This window comes from Protopterus annectens, chromosome 2.part2 (genome assembly GCF_019279795.1).
Source record: "Protopterus annectens isolate FY-2018-M chromosome 2.part2, PAN1.0, whole genome shotgun sequence".
NCBI classification, from domain to species: Eukaryota; Metazoa; Chordata; order Ceratodontiformes; family Protopteridae; genus Protopterus; species Protopterus annectens.
Genome location: NC_056730.1, coordinates 732,049,455 through 732,073,945, shown reverse-complemented (window position 1 = coordinate 732,073,945; position 24,491 = coordinate 732,049,455). Strand labels below are relative to the sequence as shown.

Sequence of the window (24,491 nt, the reverse complement as noted above, 5' to 3'; positions counted from 1 at the left end):
GATAAGAAGGGCTGCAGATTGGAAGAAGGAAGATTTCTGTGACGGAGTATTGTTAGTATTTTGAAGAGATCTTTATTATAATAAAATGTAAATAAAGCTTATATATAGAAGGGTAGGAAGGGAGAGGTGAGCTAGGTTGGAAGGATGCAGTTACATTTCCAAGATAGGAACAGAGCTGGGTTTTAAGGTTTTCCACATTCAGCATTGTTCTTAGGGTAGGAGGCAGAGAATTCCATTTTTGGCCAAGGAGCAGGAGAGGAGTACTTGTCCTGGTGGACGGTTAGGTTTATAGACACTAATTAAGTTTTGGTGAGCAGACCTAAGAGTTCTGTTTGGGATGTAAGTGAAAAGGATGTTTCTAAGGGCAGGGCATTTGGTTGGGTTGAAGAGTAGTCTATGAGCCTTTATGAGTTGGAGGTAGTCCAGATAATTTGGAAGCTCAAGCCAATTTAGAGAGTGAAGGGCAAGGCAGTGATGGGAGGAGTTTTGGGTGTTGGTGGCGAATTTGGAAATTTTGTTATAATAACTTTCTAATTTGGACGTGATGGATGCGGACAGATTGGTTAGAAGAGGCATGCCGTACATGAGGGAGAGAAGAAGGTAGGTGGAGGTATGTCTGGTATGGGCTGAGAGGAAGCGATTGTTCCTGCCTTTTTTTTTTTTTTTTTATGTTTTGAAAAGTATGGTTGTCAAATTTCAGTGCTCATCTAGAACAACACCCAACAATTTAGCACAGGGGATGATTTCAATAGGAGAGTTGTTTTGGCTTATCGCTTTAAAAGAAGCTTTGTCAAACGGTAAGGATTTTGATGGTAGGAAGATTAGCATTTTGGATTGTTTGCATTTCGGGAGAGGTGGTTTTGGTGCATCCAGGCCTCGGTGGTCGAGAAGGTGGTTTGGGTCTTTATTAGGAGTTTGGGGAGATTAAAGGCAGAGCAGACTAGAGTTGATTTGTCTGCATATTGGATTCCTTTGGCATTGGGTATAGCAGAGTGAAATGTGTTGATAAAGATACTGAACATAGGACCAAGAATGGATCCCTGTGGTACACTGGTAGGGGTAGGGAGAAAGGGAGAGATACTTTTTTTTCCATTTTACCGCCTGAGATCTGTCAGTCAAGTATCTTTAGAACCAGGAAATGGAATTTTGGGAGAAATTTAGGTTTGAAAGATGACTCAGGAGATGGGTATGGGAAACTGTATTAAATGCCTTGGAGAGATCCAGAAGCACAGTTGAAACAATTTCCCCAGAATCACGGGCATGGCTGGCTATGGCCAGGGCTGAAACCATGTTGGGTTGGAGTAAGGAGATGGTTTTGAGTTAGGAAAGGCATAAGCTGGAGATTGATACATTTTTTCTAGGATTTTGGAGATAGGGGAGAGTATTGCTATGGGGCAGAAATTAGAGATAGTGGTGTTTTGTTTTTCCTGCCTTTGTGAAGGGGAAGAGTATAGGATTTACAGCAGAGTTTGGGGACATAAAGTTTCTGTATGGATCTGATTAAGATACTGATAGGGAAAGCAATTCCATCAGCAGCAGATCTGAGAAAAATGAAGGCATATTGTCTGGGGCATTACAGCAGGGTTTTACTTTTGAGAGAAGTCTTTAAAGTTGGTGAATATAGGTTTGAGGCTGAAAATGGGGGGTTAGAGTTGGTGGGTGTGGAGGTGGAAGAGGAGATGGTACCCATACAGCTTGGACTGTTGCTGGGAAAGGTTTTGGTGAGTTCATATATGGTATCAATAAAGAAGGGAGTTGAATAGTGAGGCTAATTCTTGGTCAGATTTACTGGGGTCAGAGCAGGGATTGTTTTTGGAGCCTGGGTTGAGAAGTGTGTTTACAGAGTTCCAGAATTGTTTAGGGTTTTTTGTATGTGTAGACTGAAGTCTGATTATGCAATATTTTTTGTCCTTAATGATATGCTTTTTTACAAGGTTACAAAGCTGTGAATAGTCAAGTAGGGTTTTAGGGAGTTTATTGTTCTAGTACAGTTTCCAAGATTTCTCCCTTTGATGCATTAATTGTTTAGTGTCTTTGGTTACCCATGGGGCAGACTTGTTTTTTATTCTTTTTGTTCTTATTGGTGCAAAACTGTTTAGACTGTTTAGAAAAGTGGAATTAAAATGGTCAACTGCATTGTCGAGAGGAAGTGTTTTTAAGATGTTCCGATTCATTTGTTTGGAGGGAGTTTTGAGAATGTGTCAGGCTTGAAATTACTAAGGTTACAAGTGTGTGTATATAGTGGTGCTGGTGCAGAGTGGAGGTGGTTGAGTGAAGGGCAGAAACAGGGAGGTAGTCACTAATGGTGTCAGAATTTATAATTTTATTTGGGTGGGAGACTAGGATCCAGTCAAGGGTAGTACCTAGAGATTTAGTTTTATTGGGTCTGGTTATAGTGTGAATTATTTGGGTGAAGTTAAAAGAGGTTTATGGATTGGGTAGGTGTAAAGTTGTTGATGTTATCCCAGTTTATGTTTACGTCACCAAGTATATATGTTTTGTATATTGTTCCCTGGTGTGATGTATAGGGCAATGATACAGAGACTTTTATGGATTACTCATTTTTAGTAAGCAAGCTACTAGTTTAGCATTAGCAAATTGAGGAATGGGGTTTGGGTAGGGAATTATGGAGAGTAAGTCAGAGTAGATTAAGGTGATGCCTCCACCTTAGTTATTTGTTCAATCACTCCTAAGGGCTTGGAAGCCTGGGGGTAGAAATTCAGAGTCGGAGATATGGGGTTTGAGCCATGTTTCAGAGATGGCTATGATGTCTGGTTGATTATGGTTTAACCAGGCTTGAAATAAAGATATTTTGTTACACAGACTTTGGGCATTGAGAGTAAACATTTGAAGAGTTTTGTGGGTGGCTGAATAGGGGGGGGGGGTTCTAGAGGTGATTTGGGTCCAGGATTTGGGCGAATGTCACCTGCTAAATGGAGGATGTTAAGGTGAGATAGTATAGTAGGTTTAGGTTTAATTTTGTAAAGTAGGGGGAACTGTATTAACAGTTAGGTGATATGAGGTTTAGTTGTGGTTGGCATAATTCTTAGGTGGAAGAGGTGAAGGAAATTAGATTGTATCAGAGAGGGGGAGATGGAGTGGAAACATTTTGTTGGGGGGTGGTGATGTGTACGGTGTTGTGTGTGGGAGGAAGGAAAGAGAGGGGAAGATGGGTTGTTGAATAGGAGGTTGAATGGTAAAGGGGTATTAATAGTATTAAAAAGATTATGGGGTAGAGAGGGTTTGGAAGAGTGGGGGGACATGGGATTGGGCAGGTGTAGAAGTAGAATTAAGAGTTAGCTGATTAAGGTGATTTAGGTTTAGCTTTATGGGAATGACAGGGTGGTTGGTAGGAGTATGGGAGTGAGTGAGGTGTAAACTGAGTCTGGGTGTGGTGTGGAAAGGTTAAGCAATGGGTACAAATGGATTGTATAGAGAAGATTGAGGGGTGGGACATTGCTAAAAATAAATGGAATAGTAGGGCCGTGTGGAAATTGGGGGCAGGGTAGGAGCAGATTGAGCCCGAAAGATGAACGGAACAGGTTAAACCAGGTTGCAAGGGACAGATCTCCCAAAACCTATCAGTGGAAACAATCACACAGGTAAGCAAGTATGTAACTATTTCTGCTTCCCAAATAGCTGTTGGCAGGACAAGGGAGATAATGGCAGTTTAGAGCTGTTAAAGTAACTAATTCAGGCTAAACATCTGAGTGTAGGTCTAGGGGAGCACTTGACAAAGGAGTAAGGACAGTACGGCCTAGGACACTTGTGCTTGCCACTAGAGAGAGGGAGAGCAACAGCAGTGATAATAATTGTTAAACTACTTTTGACACATACAGGTACTGTTTTGGGAGACCTCAGCAGAGAGGCAAAGAGGAAGCCTGGTAGTTGAGGGCTGGCATTTCTGTGTCACTAGGAGTCGAGTAGCAGGAAAAGCCTCTTTTAGGTAGGCTTGCTGTGGAAAGAAAACTGGAGAGAGAGCAAACATCATTTAAGAGAAATTAAAATACAATCATTTGGGAAGAATGTAGAACAAAAATGTCAGAAGGTAAAGTGAGGCAGAAGCTACTTAAAATATGATACACAGTACAGTTCAAAATCAGAAAACAGTAGTTCCAAGGGACAAAAAACAACAACAAAAAAAGATTATATACAGTAAACCACCTTAATATGCCAGCTAAATTGGGATGGACAGTTGGAGAATATGTAGCTTGCGTTGCATTTGGGCTCTTACATTAGGAGAGTAGTAGTATCTCTGAGCGCTGACTATACAGTTGCAGCACACAGACAAGTTATTCAACTGATTTTAGCATACATGCTATCCATACTGTAATTAACTGCTCAAACCAGGATAACAATGGCTTTAGTATCTCTCTAAAAATTAACTGTTGCAGAGCTTATAAATTATTACAACAGACATCTTAGCATTACAAATATAACAAAGCTTATTCTTTACAGTACAGGCGCATTTGGTTTAGGACCGATGCAAGCGGCTCTGTCTCCTGAGCACAAACTATTGCAGAGCTTATAAATTATATACCAGATGCTTTAGCTTGTGCTTCCACAGATGATGACCTTAGCTGCAGAACAAAGTGCTTCTAAACAAGCAATAGACATAACAGTCCTCCCCAATATACCAAACCAGTGCCTCTCTCTGCACAATGAGCAAGAAAACATATATTAACTTCCACCTTCATCATACCAACTCCTCTAACACCAGAATCATTATTCTAACTTGCTAAGGTGCAGTTAAGGCAGTGATCCTCTACATCATGGAGCAGATCTACATCTTTACCTTTATACCACCTCCCTGCGGATTACCACAGTTGTTCAACTGAACCTTCTGCCTAGCTTATGCTTGTGAATCTTACATCCTTAAGTTTTGGAAACTCCCCATTAATGTTCATCTGCATAAAGGAAGACACCTCTACAGAATTATTCAGATACTGGAAAAATGCCCTCCTCTCCCCTAATCAAAAAAACTTGAATTTTGTATTCATTAACAGTGAATGTCTCAACCATTCTATCACCCTTTCATTACCCTTTTAATCCAGTTCAAGGTCACATCCATGCTACAGCCTTTCCCTGCTCTTAAAGGATGCAAGGCAGAAGAAATTAACCCCAAACAGGGTGCCAGTCCATCACTGAAAAACAACATGCTCATTCATACATGGTATGCACACCTATGCACAATTTGGAAGATCACCAATTTACCTACTGCATATTTTTGTAATGTAGTAGGAAACAGTAGTATCTGGCAAAAAAACCCACACAGACACAGGGAGGGTATGTAGAACCCAGAGAGAAAGCACCTCACCTAAAAGCCAAACAAGCAGCAAAAGCTGTGAAACAACTGTAACCGCTGTGCCACAATGCTAATATATTATTTAGCTTAAAACAACCTCTCCTTGATTACACAACAGTGCTTTCAAACAGGTCACACCCTCACTACAGCAATACCAACCTTCATGTGTGATCCAAACTCGACAAAAGCAAGCTAGCAGGTTCTCCCTTCCTAGACCTCTCCAAGGCATTCAATGTGGTCTCACATCCCAACCTGTTCTTTCGGCTGGCTTCACTTGGAATAGGCTCTAAAACCGTAAGTTAGCCTTCACATATTTTAATGACAGCATCCAAGTTTTTGACAGAATGATATTTTATCCCAGTATCAATCTAATAAGCCAGAGTCCCTACCATCAATCTAATAAGCCAGAGTCCCCAAAGGCCCCAGACCTCTACTCTTTAGGTGACTTATTACTGACAGATCTCTTCTTCAGCTCACATCATACAGAACTCAATGCTACCCAAATCATACAGAACTCAATGCTACCCTAATCATCTAACTCATTATCAGAAATTCTATGTAGTCTGCAGAGACAGATAATCTAGTACCAATCGCATGTCAGCTGCAGAACTATTTAATAGTCAGAAGAATGGTTATCCCACTAAGAACTTATCTCAAATGCAAATACAGCTAGGGCCACTTTCTTCTTTGGTACCTCTTCAGGCCTTGATAACTGAATAAAAAAAAAATCAATACCCGGTATACTGAGTGAAAACGTACACAACATTAAACTTCTCAGCATTACCATCAGAATCTGAGATTCAAATTTACATGAACAAAGCAACCAGGGAAAATGGGTCTTGCAATGAGATGAACAATGTCTTTGTGACCATACGAGTGTTAACTACAGGTAGTTCTCACTCAGCAACATATCTGCTGTACACACATCTTCTTCTTCATTCGGCTTTTTCCGGTTAGGGGTCGCCAGAGCAGATCACCTGTCAACTCATGACTGGCAGTGGAGTTTTACAGTGTCGAGTTGCCAGCCCGGCACCCAACCTTCCACAGAAGGCACACACACGCATGCACGCACTCACACCTAGGGCCAATTTAGAGTGTCCAATCCACCTACAGCATGTCTTTGGGATGTGGGAGGAAAACGGAGCACCCGGAGGAAACCCATGCGAACACAGGGAGGACACGCAGACTCCGCACAGAAGGCACCCCAGCCAAGACTCGAACCAGAGAATCTCTTGCTGTGAGGTGGCAACGCTAACCGTTGCACCACTGCGGCCGCCCTAAAGAGATGCTCATCATCTAATAAAGGTTATAATGATATACACCAAAGACCGCAGTGGCTGTGCTGGTGTAGCAGTTAGCATTGTCACTTCACAGCAAGAGGTTCTCTGGTTCGATTCTCAGCAGGGGTGCCTTCTGTGTGGAGTCTGCATGTCCTCCCTGTGGTCACATGGGTTTCCTCCAGGTGCTTTGGTTTCCTCCCACATACCAAAGACATGCAGTAGGTGGATTAGACACTCTAAATTGCCCGTAGGGGTGTGTGTGTGTGGACACGCATGACTGAGTGGTATGAATGAATTACCATGGCAGGGCTAGCCATCCGGCGGTGTAAATCTTGGCTCAAGATGATTGTCACTGCTGAAGTGACACCCCAACTCCATGTATAAAATGGGAAAGGGGTTGAGGATGGATGGATACCCCAAAGACCATTTTAGCTTTGAAATATGGTAAGTTGTAGAACTTACTAAACAATCGAATCTCTTTCTCTATGACCACAGCTAAAAACAGAAACAACCTCACCAATTACACCTGGAAGAGCCCAAGAATCCTTTATTCAATAAAAGCACTAACTGCTTAAGAAGAACTTTGCAAGAAATAAAGAGAAATTGGGATTTTGGATGCAGACTATTAAGGAGAATACCAACAATCATACAGAGTATTATACTCATAAAATAGCAGGGAATATTCTAAAAACTAAACCAGCACAAGAATGGAGAAAAGAGATTCTGCCGATAGGGATAACTGTGGTTAGGGATACAGATAACTGTGGTTAGGGATACAGATAACTGTGGTTAGGGATACAGATAACTGTGGTTAGGGATACAGATAACTGTGGTTAGGGATACAGATATCAGTCAAGAGGGGGGGATGTATTTTATTGGAGAAAACTTGGCAAAGGAATCAAGGTATTGCGAGTAAATAACTAAAAAGGGAAAGGTAATAGAATGAGAAGAGGCCAAGAATTTATTTGGACTGCAGGTTAGAGAGTGCCTTTTCTATCAAGGATGGATATCAGAGTATAGGCAAAGAAAAACAAATCAGGGGATCCTAAATGAAAGACCAGCACTGGTAGAGTTTTTAATAGAATCGAGAACAGAAGCTGCCATTTAAAAGGAATAATTAGTAGAGCAGCTTATAAAAGACTGGGAAGAGAGACTGGATAAGCAATTCGCAAAGAGACAATGGGGGGATATGTGAACATCTCCCAAAGTCTAGAACATTTAGTATTGCTGCCTGGAAGTGTTTACATAGGTATTTTTATACCCCAAGTAGACTCCAAAGAATTTTTCCTGAGGTGGATAGCAAATGTTGGAGGTGTGACTGGCAAGAAAGAGGCAGCTGGGAACATAATTTTTGGGAGGGTATTGAGATGGTAGATTTTAGGGATTCCCTGCAGACCACTGTCTGTGATGCAGGGCGAGTGGATAGGACTGATTGAGGAGATTATTTTTTTTGACCTATGATACAGTATCGGAATTCAAAGTCCTCAGCTCGAACAGGGCGGTGTTGGTCAAAATTCCCTTCCAATAATATGGAAACTCAAAAAGCCGATAAAACACAGCTTTATTGTCATGAAAAAATACACTCCAAAAATCAATGGTATTCCTGGTTAAGCGCTTTCATCGGAATCCCTCAGACTTCTTCAGAACCAAGATTATCACATAAACCAGCCCTTTTAAAATTATTTAGGCGCCAAAGTGCCTTGTTAAAATAGTAAAATTTAAAGAGACATTTTATTTTATTAGGCATATACATGCTATTAAACACATAAACCCATAAAATACTCATGTTACTTATGCTAAAAATACAGGAAATGTTTAAAAACTTTTTTAACTTTTTTAAAAATAGTAATGATATTTGAATAATAATATTGATTGTGTACACAATATACAGGGATCCTAAAAAATGACAAGAAAATGAAATAGTATATAATGGTTGTTCCCCAAGTAAAAATCTTTGTGTTGTAGAATTATGTAAACAAAATAATGTGTAAGGCCATGTAAATTTATATCATCCCCGGTCCAGCAGTAAAAAAGGCTTAGTACTGATACAATCATTTAGACTGGGAGGAGTTGTAGCATCACAAAATATTTGCCACTCACTTTCTTTATATGATAAATAGGTCTTCCAGTTACCACCATATACTGACAATTCCACCTGGTCAATTATTGTAAATTTGAATGTATGGTCCTCACCCTTATCCAAAACATGCCTACTTAGTGCGTTTTTAGTATCTTTTTTCTTTATTCTATGTAAATGTTCATAGACCCTTGTTTTAAGTTTCCTCTCTGTCTTGCCTATGTAGTAGGCAGGGCAGATTGTACAGGTAGCAAGATACACTACCCTCTGGCTATTACAGTTCCCTTTAATACTCCAACACCGGGTATTCAATAAATTATCTAGTTTAACACTGCTGTTTTCGTTAATGTTGTTACACTGGCTACAAGAACCACACTTTTTTGTTCCACTCCTATTCTTGTTAAACTTGGTGTTAGAACTAACCTCTAATAACTTTTTCAAGTTAAGGGAAGTCTTACATATACATATGGGATTGTTCCCTATACAAGATGTAATATTGTCAGAAATATTTAACAATTCCCAGTGTCTTTTTAAAATTTCCTTCACCAGGTTAGTGTATGGGTTGAACATGATGACACAAACTGTTCTGTTGACACCTGGATTCATCTTCTTACTTGTCACTAAGGGTTCTCCTAACAAGGGTCTGTAATTCGTGCCCCAGTTATTTTTAACACATCGGGTCACTTTCTCCACCATTCTTTTTGGATATTTTCTTCCCAAAAACATTTGGGAAATACCGTCTATTTCTTTTTCCATGATGTCTTTGGTAGATGACATCCTCGCTGCACGAATACATTGTCCCTTACTACTGGACCGGGGATGATATAAATTTACATGGCCTTACACATTATTTTGTTTACATAATTCTACAACACAAAGATTTTTACTTGGGGAACAACCATTATATACTATTTCATTTTCTTGTCATTTTTAGGATCCCTGTATATTGTGTACACAATCAATATTATTATTCAAATATCATTACTATTTTTAAAAAAAAGTTAAAAAAGTTTTTAAACATTTCCTGTATTTTTAGCATAAGTAACATGAGTATTTTATGGGTTTATGTGTTTAATAGCATGTATATGCCTAATAAAATAAAATGTCTCTTTAAATTTTACTATTTTAACAAGGCACTTTGGCGCCTAAATAATTTTAAAAGGCTGGTTTATGTGGTAATCTTGGTTCTGAAGAAGTCTGAGGGATTCAGATGAAAGCGCTTAACCAGGAATACCATTGATTTTTGGAGTGTATTTTTTCATGACATTAAAGCTGTGTTTTATCGGCTTTTTGAGTTTCCATATTATTGGAAGGGAATTTTGACCAACACCGCCCTGTTCGAGCTGAGGACTTGGAATCTGCTGCATAACTTTGTGGTTGGACCGTTTTGTGTACTTTTTACATTGTCGTGATCATGGCAGATATCAGGTCCCCTTCCGCTTCATTGGGCAGGGACGAATACACTATACTCCGTGCGGAAGTAACTTCACTTCAAAGTGACGTCAGTAGACTACTGGAGCTCGTGGGGAAGCTTTCCGAGTGTATCCAACATGGAGGACCTAATGAACCAGGGCTACGGATGACATCTAGGGAATCACCACCACAAAGCCGTAACAACTTGGAAGCCTCAGAGAGCGAAGAAGATATTCCAAACGGACAAGGTACATTTAAACCTACCGGAACACCTAGAACAGATTTGGACCTAGATACAAAGGAAGCGGACATTAATTTATCGCCAACTGGTGACTTTACTTTTGACCTCAGTCTCTTACAGCAAGAAGAGATACATAGACTGGGTGCCAAACTGAAAAGGAAGGCACAAACTAAATCTTATTCCGCTTCACTTTCCACGAGACAGGAGCATATTAAAGGTACAGAATTAAGAGACAATATCTCGAGTCCTGTTTTTAAAAATAAGTATGCTCACAAACAGGGTAACATGTTTGGTGAATTTAACAAAAATCAAAAACAAGTTAATGTTGCAAATGATTTTCTAAACAATTTTCTAAGTGATGATGTTGAATATTTTTCGGAAGGTATCAACTGTGACTTTAACAGGGATGTGAATGACAATTATTCTGAGCCCATTAAAGAGAAGATTTGTTCAATGGGTAAAAAATTAATTATATTAAAATGTGCAAGAATTGATAATGCCTATTTAGGTAAATGTTTAAAGTTAGGTATAGTCCCAAAAGGCATCCAATTTTTTAAGTTACCACTAGGTTTAAAATATACTGATGAAGTTATTGGTGAATTTAATGGAATGTTTGATGATTTTGGTTTCCACTTTATTAAGAAATTAATTAAGTTTAATGACTGGAAAATTTCTGTTCTGTTAAATGAGGTTGAAACTATGAATGAGGAGATTGTACAATACTAATTTTGAGGACTGGCAAGATTTGTATCATAAACAGTTCACTTATGCTGAGAACAAAGCTAAGAGTGTATACAGTAGAAAGCTCAAGAAGCTAGATAGGGATATGGGGTTATATAGAGAACATAAGGCATATGTCTGGTCACATCCCACTATAGGTAGAGACAGCAAGAGAGGTAATGAAGACCCTGACAGGAATTACATTAAAAGGAGTGAAAGGATAGAAGAACATTCAAATTTTCAAGGGGGGAGATACCATCCAGCACCCAAGCAATACCAGAGAAAATATTAAAATCTAAGGACAAAGATCCTAAAATGAAGGAACTATCATGGTATAACGAGTTTCATTCTCTGAAGGATACCCTTACATTACCTACCTTAGATAGTTTTTAAGTTGTATTACACAGGAAGAAGAAGGAATCGTTTTAAATAATACAGACAGATTACCTTACAATACAGATGATACAAAAAATAGACAGGTACCGTCTGTTTCATCCTTTGCTGGGTTTAAGGTATACAATTATACTGACTTTTTTGTTTCATATGATTTTTTCAACCTTTTTAGCAAAGGAATGAAATATATTCCCACAGTAAAATTCAATTTTGTCGATATGGTTAAGGAAATAAAGCTATATTGTCGGAGACTTAACTTAGCCCTACAATTTAGAGATAAAATTGACACCAATTCTAATAGTTACCAACATGGCCATCGGCTTTGTAAAAAGAGTTCATACATTCCTAACCCTCACCCTCAAGTGGTGTTGTTTGAGAAAATGGTTTGCAAGGACATTTACAGACTTCATAAGAACATACACAAGAGAAATGTCTTTACTCCACCTTTTGAAGACAATCTGACCAAAGGTGAGAGAGACTGTTTGCAAGAAGTTGTGAACAACAAAAATATTAGATTAATGAAACCAGACAAGGGTGGGGGTATTATTATTTCTGACACAGTCAATTACATCAAAGCAATACATGACATCCTCTTTACATCAGGAAATTATGAAGAAGTTTCACTGAATCAGATTAACATCGGATATCGTAGGATTGATCTAGTTATTGAAGAATATTTGATGGACAATCGTATCACCAATGAGGTTTACCACTTTTTGAGAACTGAATTTCCAAGAATGGCTCGTATCTTTGGAATTCCAAAAATACATCAATCTTTAGAGACTCCACCATTTAGACCCATTATTGCTGGTTCTTTTTCTAAGACCTACAACATTGGAGTCACGATTGACCAATGGACTAAACACATTTACAACATTGTTCCCCATTTAATAAAAGACTCTTGGGAATTTTTGAGTAGGTTAACCCCTGAAGTATGGACTGAGGAAATTACTTATTTAACAATAGATGTCCAGGATTTATTCTCTTGCATTCCCTGCACTACAGGTTTAGAGTATTTTGAAAACAGCTTAAAAAAGTACTCAGGACTCAGTTGGGATAGAATTAGTTTAATCCTGGACATGATGGGGTTAATACTTGACCATAACTACATTCAATTTGAAGGAGAATATTTCAGGCAGACCAGGGGGGCGGCTATGGGGGCTTCCTGTGCCCCCATTTTCGCCAACCTGGTCATGCTAGAGTGGGAAAATCAATTCCTTTTTCCAAGTGAATTTTTCAAAATATTTCCCTTTATTCTAGATATTTGGACGACCTATTCATTATATGGAAGATTATATGACTGATGACATCATGAGATTTATTGATTACATCAATTCTAGTACTGAATTTCTAAGATTTACATTCAAGATGGAAAAACTAGGTATTGCTTATTTAGACACTTTCATTAGCACTTCCCCTGAAGGGTTTGTCTCAAAGATATTTAGAAAATCTACTTTCTCGAACGACTACATTGAATTTGGTAGCTGTCACCCCCAACATATTTTTAGGAATGTCCTTAAGGGACAATGTATTCGTGCAGCGAGGATGTCATCTACCAAAGACATCATGGAAAAAGAAATAGACGGTATTTCCCAAATGTTTTTGGAAAGAAAATATCCAAAAAGAATGGTTGAGAAAGTGACCCAATTTGTTAAAAATAACTGGGGCACGAAATACAGACCCTTGTTAGGAGAACCCTTAGTGACAAGTAAGAAGATGAATCCAGGTGTCAACAGAACAGTTTGTGTCATCATGTTCAACCCATACACTAACCTGGTGAAGGAAATTTTAAAAAGACACTGGGAATTGTTAAATATTTCTGACAATATTACATCTTGTATAGGGAACAATCCCATATGTATATGTAAGACTTCCCTTAACTTGAAAAAGTTATTAGAGGTTAGTTCTAACACCAAGTTTAACAAGAATAGGAGTGGAACAAAAAAGTGTGGTTCTTGTAACCAGTGTAACAACATTAACGAAAACAGCAGTGTTAAACTAGATAATTTATTGAATACCCGGTGTTGGAGTATTAAAGGGAACTGTAATAGCCAGAGGGTAGTGTATCTTGCTACCTGTACAATCTGCCCTGCCTACTACATAGGCAAGACAGAGAGGAAACTTAAAACAAGGGTCTATGAACATTTACATAGAATAAAGAAAAAAGATACTAAAAACGCACTAAGTAGGCATGTTTTGGATAAGGGTGAGGACCATACATTCAAATTTACAATAATTGACCAGGTGGAATTGTCAGTATATGGTGGTAACTGGAAGACCTATTTGTCATATAAAGAAAGTGAGTGGCAAATATTTTATGATGCTACAACTCCTCCCGGTCTAAATGATTGTATCAGTATTAAGCCTTTTTTACTACTGGACCGGGGATGATATAAATTTACATGGCCTTACACATTATTTTGTTTACATAATTCTACAACACAAAGATTTTTACTCAGGGAACAACCATTATATACTATTTCATTTTCTTGTCATTTTTTAGGATCCCTGTATATTGTGTACACAATCAATATTATTATTCAAATATCATTACTATTTTTAAAAAAAGTTTTTAAACATTTCCTGTATTTTTAGCATAAGTAAAATGAGTATTTTATGGGTTTATGTGTTTAATAGCATGTATATGCCTAATAAAATAAAATGTCTCTTTAAATTTTACTATTTTAACAAGGCACTTTGGCGCCTAAATAATTTTAAAAGGGCTGGTTTATGTGATAATCTTGGTTCTGAAGAAGTCTGAGGGATTCAGATGAAAGCGCTTAACCAGGAATACCATTGATTTTTGGAGTGTATTTTTTCGTGACAATAAAGCTGTGTTTTATCAGCTTTTTGAGTTTCCATATTATTGGAAGGGAATTTTGACCAACACCGCCCTGTTCGAGCTGAGGACTTGGAATCTGCTGCATAACTTTGTGGTTGTTTGTGGTTGGACCGTTTTGTGTACTTTTTACAGTATCGGAATTGCCTAGACATAGCAAAGCCCTACTGAGTCTAATTATGGTGTCTGCCAAATTAGCAATTACTAGAATATGGAAATCAAAGTCTAGACCAACTTTTCTAGAAGTAGGGAGTATAGTAACAGATATAAAACAACTAAATTGGAATCTTTAGAAAAGGGAAAGGGAAACAGCAAACAACATAGAAAAAAAGGGAACTGTGGGAACAATATATGCAGAGACAGAACGAGGTTTTAAGAGGCAGGATTTGAATGAGCCACAATACATAACGGACAATGACTGGATGGATAAGTGATGTATATTGTTTGCAACTAAAGTGGTGTCACAGTTGTTCGGTTTTCATTTATATAACTGCAAGCCTATGTCAAATGTATATGTATGTATATATATATATATATATATATATATATATATATATATATATATATATATATATAAATAAAAAAAAACTTTGCTTTGCCTGCAAACTGCCAACAGACTGTGAACTGCATAAACATGCAAAATCTATTTTCCTCATTCTAGCTTTCAATCTATAGGACCGATCCTCTAAGACTATTTCTCCTCTTGTGTGACACATTTCTACCTGTGTAAACGTTCATTACTCTTATTAGGAAGGGTAGCACCCAGCAGGATAAAATCTCTGTCATCAAACTAAACAAACTACGCAGAAGACAAATAAGTCTACCAAAGACACATTTGAGATAAATTTGGCTACCTAGGCCAAGGACAACCACAAGGCATTCTTTAGCTATGCCTACAACATCAAAGGCAATACAGCCAGACGCAGTGGCGTCCGCTTGTAGTCGCAGGTGAAGTGGGAGGCAATGGTTGATGGTTCGATACTGACAAGCATGCAAGCACAAAGAAACTGGACAAAGCCAAAAAAAAACCAACTGTGTGCACAGCTTATTGTTAATGGAGCCACTTATACATAGCCAGGAGATATAGCACACCTACTGGCAGACAAATTCAGCTCTAACTTTAGCCCTCTTTAGCTCATAATATTCTGATCTGAAGAAATATAAACTGCCAGAAGAGTCACTTGATACGCGACAGACATCCCATAGCAGAAGTGCCAGCCAGCAAAGAAGTAAGATCTTGTTCCCCCTGTTTGTTGACATACCACATAACTGTGGCATTATCTGTGAATACTTTTAGAGGCCCCTGAGAGAAAAAGAGGACGAATGGCCTGAAGAGCCAGCATAAGAACTCATCTCTTTAATGTTGATGTGCTTCTTCTGTTGACAAGATGACCACACTCCCTGAACCTTCAGGAATTCCAATGTCGCTCCCCATCCCATATCTGAAGTGTACGTGAACAGACCTTGAGAGGGAAGAGGAGGATAAAAAGGGAGACCTGGATTCAGAGACTACTGCTGAATCTACTATAGAACTTCCTTCTTGAGACAGGGGAGAAGAGGAACTGTAAAGTCTACAGGATGTGCGTGTTGAAGCCAAATCAAATTCAGAAACCACTGGAACTTCATCATGTGGAATTTGGCCAGAGGGAGCATCAGAATGGTGGAAGCCATGAAACTCCCAGGCAGTAATGCAGGCCAGGGGAAGAAGAGTTTGAAAATAAGAAATGAGAGTTAGATCTTTGGAGGAGGGAGAGATGCCAGCATTGGCTCAGTCTGAATCCTGCAACCCAGACAGACATGATCCAGAGAAGGAGTCAGTGAAGACTTTTTGAAGTTTACCGTGAACATCAGGCTCTGAAGAAGAGAAATGGTAAAATTAAGATTTTACAAAAGGAGCTCTGGAGAGGATGCCTGAATCAGCAAGTCATCCAAGTAAAGAAATATTTGGATCCCTTGAAGCCTGCAAAAAGCAATTACAGGAGTGAGGCATTTGGTGAACACCCTCAGGGCAGCAGAAAGACCAAACAGCAAAGCACATAACTGAAAATGCCAGGAAGCAACACAGAAACAAAAAAACTTCCTGAAAATAGGATGGATTGGAATATGGAGAAGCATCCTTGAGATCCAGAGACACCAGAAAGGCCTGAGGAGGCTAGAGAGGAAACAGGGTCTAAAGGGACAACATCTGAAAAGAAGGCATCTTCAGAAAAGTGTTAGATGAGAGAGGTCTAGAACTAGCCTCCAAGTGCTCTCTTTTCTGGGCACTAGAAACATTTTTGAATAAAACCTCTTCCCCCTTTGGGACACAGGCACTGCCTGATTAGTACCCGGAGACAAGAGATCCCGAAGAACTTCTTGGAAAGAAAAGGAAGTTGTTCCTGAGGAGGCTGAGGAATACCCATAAAAAGGAGGATGGGAAATCCACACCATGAAGTACCACTGACGAATGATGGACAGAACCCAAGAATCCTGGATGACTCAAAGCCAAATAGGAAGAGAAAGAGGAATGTGGCTGGGAACTGGTGGATAGTCATACAGCAACTGGTTTGTCAGGAAAGGAAGGCTTCTGAATCCTAGCAGTCTGAGCGGCCTTAGCAGGAGGAGCCTGTTTACCACCCTTTTTACCTTTAGCAGGAGGGTGAGATTGCCTACAAACAAAGGATGGCTTAGAAGGGCACTGTCTCTGAAATGTAGGCACAGGAGAAACAAAGACATGCTCCTGTAAGGCCTTCCCCTTGTCCTGAAGAGACAAACAAATCAGAAGCCATTTCCCCAAACAAAAAAGTTCATCATCCAGAGGAGCATCCACCAACTTAGCCTTAATATCACTGGGGAAAGCTTGAAGCCTGAGCCAAGAATACCTCCTCAGTACTGAACCAAAAGCAGCACCCCTAGGAGAGGCATCCACTCAATCATAACTACATTTGATAGAAAGACAAACTACTTGAGAGGAAGTCCCTAGCAAGGAAAGAGCATGTACTCTGAAGATCAGAAAAAAGCTGACCGCCAACACATACCTAGACACATGGGTCGGATAATTAATAGCCCTAAAAGCTAGAGTAACCGAGGTATAAACCTTCTTACCCAGCCTGTCCATGGTTCTGCTGTCCTTGTCAGAAGGTAGTAACTTGGACAAAAGAAGCAACTGAGATGGCTTATCAGAGGCTACAGTCACCACACAGGGGTCAGCAGCAGGACATCTGAACAAAAAGAAACAATCTTCAGGCACCCTATAAAACCCAGACTTCTTAGGAGGAGGGGGCAAAGAATCAGGTGCTTTAGAAACATTGGAAAAAACATCCAGTACATCAGCCAAGACAGGAGGAATAGCCACAGGTTTAGGAGATTCTATCTGCAGTAACTCACAGTACTTATGGATATCAGAAATCTGGGTACAATCCCACTTAAAAATAATTCCATCATCCTAGAGATTGTGTCCTCAAAGGAAATTTCCTCAGTAGAAGCATCTGGACTATTAGATTCCTCCTCCTCAGACCCATAAGTCTAGTCTAAAGGAAAAGGAATATGGGTAGAATAAGTAAAGGATTCTTCATCAGAATCCAACTCTTCCTCAGAAGAATTCAATTCTCTGGGTCTTTTAACTGTAGAAGAGGACCAAGAAGGAGCAGGAACCGAAACCCCTTTAAGAGCCCTTAATGACAGTAAAGGATTAAATAACCTCTGAGCAAAAGACTCACTTTGTGGATCCCTAGGAACAGAAGAAAAATATTTTGTTTTCTGTTTCTTTTTAAAAGGGAACATCCATCCTAGAGAACGGAGTAGAATCTGACTCAGGATGGCATTCCACAACCATAATAGGAATTTCTTCCCTAAGAAGAGCCTGCTGAACTGCCCTAAACCCCTCGGAAACAATCAACCATAGTTCACCCTGAACATCCAAAACAGATGCCTGCAAAGCCTCATCGGATGTGCTGCCCTCCAGATCCTCATCGGCCTCCAACACAGACACGGCAGAGCAATCCAACAACACAGCCAGGCGAGCCTTTGGGTTTGTAACAGCCTTGGGAGAAACACCTGGCAGAAGCTGGACAGCAGAAGATTCCGGTCTTACCTTTTTCATCTTCTTCTTCCCTGATGGCTGACACTCAGGGTGGGAAGTTCCATCCAAAGTATCTTTAGCAAGAAGCTTAAGATGCTAGTTCTCAAGATACAAGGGAATGGTAGGAAGCCTACTACAAAGGGTTTTCTGGACAAATGCCTAACAAATCGAACAAGATGTATGGTTGTGAGAAGCTCCTACGCAAAAAAGGCACTTATCATGGTGGTCTTTTTGGGGTGTCTCCCACACTGGCATTTATCCTTCCTGAATGACATTAACCCCCCCCAAACAGCACAAAAAAATTCAAGGGAAAAAAAAAACTGGGTACTTATCTGCAATGGTGAGGACTTCAGCAAACAGAAGTAACCACCGGAATACATACAGAAAAAAAAAAGGCATAAAATGGATGGAGGCAAACAGACTGATGGTTAAAACAGCATTTGGACTGGCGACAAAGAAGTTCTGAGGATGGTACACCTGAACATCACCTTTATGCTCTATGCTACATGAGGATCATTTACGCAACATTCAGCATACCTTAAAGCAATTCTAGGCTTTGGTAAACTAGCCAGATAATGGGCTTCCAAGGCAGAGAATCACATAAGTTATGAATAGTGCAGCAGTGAATGTAAGGGCATCACAAATGGCACCACACAACTGTAACAACTGTCTGCTTTTCTCTCAGTTTACTCATACCAAAATAGCTTAAGTGAAATATGTATTTGGTGTGAAGATCTCTATTCCATTTATACTCATTACACTCTGCAATCTTCTCTTTCTAGGTCTATCTGAGCACCAGAGGTACTTTATGACATCAATCTTATTTCTTTTCTCCACATTTTGAGAGGCTCCTTTACCATTATTTCATCCTCTCCCAGTTTCCACAAGACCATCTGTACTTACCTGAATAATATGACATTTCTCCACCACCTCCCCAACGCACTTATCACAGGTTCTGTACAGTTATTAACAAACTACTTTTCTCCTCTTCCCTACACATCTTGTAAATTACAATCACTCCACAACCATTTGCTTCCTGTATGCTTCTCTCTCTCTCAATATCATCAAGTCAAGCTTGACAGATTCCAGTGATACAATAGTAGCAGAAAAGCAATCCCCCAACTCAACAAAATAGATTCTAAATTAATGGTCTATTTCTGTTTGCTTTTTATATTTAATTGTATCATTTATTTCAATAATATTTGACATTTCTCATACCTTTAGGCCAGAGTAATGGCTGTACTTGCAGAGGTAGCTCTCAGTTGTCCCATATTTCCTTCACATTTTTGTCCTATCCCTTGTCAATTTACAGTCATTCAGTAATACTAGACAGAGTTTCATACTTCTTATTCTTCACAAAATGTATGCTGGTGCAAAACCTGCTGTTCCACTAACTTTATTAATAAATTAAATATTTAAAAAAAAAAAGTGCCCAATTTGGGGCCTTTAATCCTGCCTCATCATGTATGGCTTTGAATCAGATTCTTTAGCAAATAAGTTACGATCTATGCTTGCAGTGTGAATGAAACATTTCCATCAACCACATAACTAATCTTGGAAGGGAAAGAGATGATGCTACTAGATTCTAAATTATTTAAAACATAAATAAAAAATACCACCACATGACTTCAGTGTAAAAACAAAAAAATAACTTTGAAAAGTTCTCCATGATGTAAGCCTCAGTTTCTATTTACTTATGGTGGAGTTCTGTCACCGCTGTTTCAGAAAATTTGTTGATGACTAACCTGAGAGCTGTTATTCGAGCACTTGCCAATGTAAAGAACTTCAGGATGGGTTGTACTATGAAAACAACTGATGCAAAGACAATGGCTTCAAACTAAATGCCAAAAATATGTAGCATAGTCCACTCTGGTAAAGTAAATTCCTCATCATACTATACAGATGGTAAAACTCTTAAGAATGACATAGCTATGACAGCATTAGGCACCCTGTGAAGGAATCCTTGTCTTCTATGCATCACATCTCCAAAATCCTGCTAACTGTTCCAACTAGTAGCAAACAGCTTCTCATACAGAACCAAAGAAGTCTTCCTTACACTGTACTCATCTCGTATCCAGCGCATTATAAAATATAATGCCTACTTTGGTACATAACTTGTCGAAACCTATTATGCAGTTGGAGAGATCCCAGAGGTTCCCAACAGGTGTCAAGTTCTTTAGCTATCCAAACCAACTGGCCACTAACACTGTATTCTGTTTCCCACAGTCTCCTCTGCAATGATCTATGCTTGGCCTTTTGAGTTATGAAACGTCCCACACCCTGGACCTATTATGTCTTCTCAGAATTAAGGGTTTCACATACATATGGGGCATAGTTGGCTTAATGGTTAAGGTCTTTACCTCACACACACAAAGTACAGGGTTTGAGTCTGTTCTCAAGTTATTGGCCAGATTTGTAATAATCTGTAGACCAAATGGATCTAGGCACAAAGAAACTCAAGTTCCATCAATAAACAATTATGGCAGAGGAGCACAATAAGTTCTTATCCCTGCATATTCCTCACCAATGGAAAAAAATACCTCTATATATTTAGCAAAGTGGAACCTTAGCTACATTCATAATTAACGAAGACAACTGTTTGGGCATTCACAAATTATTATCCAGACCTATCTTGTGCAACCCTCCTTCAGGCATAAGGTAACTCTTGTTGTTGGGTATTCTGGCTAGGCTGCTGATGGTCTGACAACTGATGGCCTAGTATTTACCTGTGAACCTAATAACAACTCAGTTAAATAGTTTAATTTTTCTCCCTGAACACTGGTCTACCTGGAGCGGGACCAGAACTAAAGTCCATTTAAAAACTGAAATATAATGCTTCAATTGGCACCTTACGAAGGCACAGCTTGTCAGATAAACAACATTAGGAGAGAAAGCAGAAGATGAACTCAACTTGAGAGTTATTATTTAGTTTAGCTTCTGACATCCAAAAAAAAAATTTTTTTTCCCCAAATACTTTGCCCCTTAAACAACATCAACAGTTACCTCAGGTTCTTCACATTTTGGAATTTTAAATGAACCAACCAGCCAAGCTTATACCCTATTTCCACAGTCACAGGCAGCATGAAAGGGGCTTTCTCTACTACTGATGTAGCAGCTGACTGGACAACGGGTCTTAAGACTTAATTATCAATCTTTCTGGATCATACCTTCCAACCTCTGAGCCCAAGAAATCTGGACAAAGCCAAAATTAATAGGGGAAAAGGTCCAACATCGGGGATAAATTTTAAGCATTGCTCTTATAAACTTTAAAACCTACCAGAATAACAGATTTTGCATTAACATTTATTTTCTGGAGGATATAAAGTACGAAACTCACATGTATGTCATTATTTACTGAATTCATTCCTCACTGATTTGCCAGAGAATCGCATTTTTTGAGGAAAAAACAAACCTGAAGAACTGAGAAATACGTTCTGCTGTTCAGCCTACTCTCTATAGAAATCACTGTCTGCAGCACAGCTACATACTAATTGTGTGGAACAAATCAGTGTAAGAAGTAAACCAAACAATTAACATTATGGTCCATCAACATTTCCCAACACCGACAACTGGGTGCCCAGTTGGCAACTTCATCTGTAGCTCCAAACACTTTAATAAAATCCTTGTTAAGAAGAAACGTCATGACTGTTTAAGAAAACTGCATACTGCTCTAAACATTAACCAAACAAAAAGCATAAAGTCACCAAGTATTTCTACCGCTTCATATAAAAGTAGTACTACTTACTGAAATAAAATAGCAACTAAGCCAACATCTACACCTTTCCCATGTTTCTGCACTGCCGAAAAAGCCGATAGCTTGTGCTACCTAAATTCTATTCCGACAACTAGTGCCCGGAATTTCACAGTCCTCATAATTAATTTTATACATTGGTTCCCACTTTCAGAAGCTCTGGATACGTACATTAAAGTGACATTACTTAAGTGTCACTGTTTGCTATCTGATTGTACTGTATCCTAGCAAAGATGTTAATACTTTATATTATATTTAATAGTGTCATCATCTATCGTACAAATGTGGCGAAATACAAAGACTACTTTCTACAGCTTTACTGTAACTGTAAACTCTGTTTTCCCGAAAGAATGCGTGACACACTGCGTGATTTAACAGGACAAAATGTACAAACTGGAAGTGGAAAATAATGTAGAATAAAGAGCAATAACTTAGTAATGTTTGTATAGCACACAGTAAACACTGTCAATAATAGTTACGAATCCTTGCTTTGAAATATTTTGAGCAGTATGATTTTTTTTCTCATAGTATAAAGGTTATTTTATAACTAAAATACGTGATGTGACAAGATGTGACTCATTAGGTTATAACAGCTGATGGGTTAGAGGTCACGGGTGATGTTCTGCAGAGTCGGGGACGATTTGAGAGGTAGGTACATAGACAGATTGGAACATCTGACAGACTCGGGGCTTCGTAAAACCAAAAGTTGCACCACCCACTTTTGCGATTTTTTCCAGATGTCAAGAAAGTGGTTTCTAATTTGAAACATTACACTTTCAATGGCACGTTCTACACTCAACTAATGGGAAATGCGTATTTCCACCATCATAGAAGTTTTAACTGCTTTTATTTTTTCTGTTAAGTGTTTCGGATACAGATAATAAATAATTTCGACGTCATACAGTGTTTATTGTCTGGTATCAAGATTATTAGATTATCAAGTACTCCGTGGCATATTATAGCTGGTAAGAGCAATGCTCAAAAAGTGTCCCTATTTTGGGGGCTTTGTCCAGACTTCTTGCTCTAACAGGTACCGGTTGAGAGGTATGCGCCAAGTACGATCTGATGAATATTTACGAGGCCACTTGATAATCTGCATGGCTCCATGATTACCATGCAAGGTCACAGGGATTGTCTTGTCAATCATGCAGGCTACGCCCGTTCCTGCGCGAAAATCGCAAAGCTATAAATCGTTATATTGCGAAGTCTTATGTAGTGTTTTTGCACATGGTTGTGGATAAGCAGTTTCCTAATTAAAACTTAGTAATCATCTGTCAGTCTAGTTTTCTTATCCGAGTTTAATTCATACTTCTGGACTGCGACTGTTCAGGTTCTTGCCTGGTATTTTAGGTCTGTTCGTCATAAAATCCTTGGTTTTCTGACAAATCATTAAAGACTAAAAATAAAGAAATTTGAGTTTCAAACTTTGAAACCTTTAGAAAATACAAAACATTTTATAAGAGCAATATCTAAAATCTGACCCTATTTTTGTCCCTTTGTGCCACCATTATTTTTGAATTTGCACTGATTTTATGGGCTAAAAGGTTGAGAGGTATGGTTTAATTACGTAAATATAACACACCTGACATCATTTTAATGCTTCAACTTTTTTTTTTAACCAAAACTCGTATTTACCTGTTGTAAAATAAGTACAATGTGCTTACCCTGATCCTTCTCCGGATTCGTTTTACATCTACTGCTTACTACCAAAGGTCTGAAGTTCCAGACTTTTAGTTTCTGTGCACTGCAGTGCTCAATGAAAAGCGTAAACTGTTTTGTTTTGGCATACGTATTTTGCACTGCGTTGAGAAGCCAGACTGGCGGTTAAAAATGTTTGCTTTCACAAGAGCAGAAACAGATTACTAAAGTGGTGCATAATTAATTATTTATGTATAATTCCAACTGTTACAGTTTGTAAAGTACCGGATTCCTTGAATCCCACTGATTCCGTAGCAATATGCGTATATTAATAGTTTCGTTTCTTTCTGCCTTGTTTTCTGGGAAATGGAGTGTTATCACCATGGGCATGCACTGGAAGCAAGCAAGCCCTAGTTCAGATTTTGGAGTGCGTAGACCGAATATCGTAATTATTACATGCGATTCCTTTGTAAGTTATTGTTTTTGAAATTAAGAATTAACTGAATGTGATTACATTTTCTGCTACAGTACCACGACAGTTGTAGTAACGGGGAGTACGTTTTGTGCTGATACTAATATAGCTCTCAACGAAACTTAAAGACAATTTCAGAAGTAATCAGGAACGCTTTTAAAATGTTAGTACTGTTAATTTGCGACATTAACAGTGTGACAAAAGGAGGCATTTCCAGCACAGTTAGCTGGAAATTTGAAAATAATTATGTCGTTTGTGAATATCAAACTAATTTATGTAAGATGTTTGTGTTACAAATGTAT

At 38.8% G+C, this 24,491-nt stretch overlaps 2 protein-coding genes across 2 annotated transcripts in view; one reads left to right on the top strand and one right to left on the bottom strand.

Annotated features, from left to right (window-relative positions):
* The window catches only part of TTC37 (tetratricopeptide repeat domain 37), a 2,356,248-nt gene extending 2,334,071 nt beyond the window's left edge, over positions 1-22,177 (bottom strand). The window contains exon 1 of the mRNA XM_044064132.1: positions 22,074-22,177. Coding sequence (XP_043920067.1) covers position 22,074 — 1 coding nt within the window. The 5' untranslated portion in view covers positions 22,075-22,177. The remainder of the gene's footprint in view (positions 1-22,073) is intronic.
* A 1,571-nt stretch (positions 22,178-23,748) lies between these two features.
* Positions 23,749-24,491, top strand: part of ARSK (arylsulfatase family member K) — a 1,632,787-nt gene continuing 1,632,044 nt past the window's right edge. Inside the window, exon 1 of the mRNA XM_044064131.1 lies at positions 23,749-24,186. Coding sequence (XP_043920066.1) covers positions 24,037-24,186 — 150 coding nt within the window. The 5' untranslated portion in view covers positions 23,749-24,036. The remainder of the gene's footprint in view (positions 24,187-24,491) is intronic.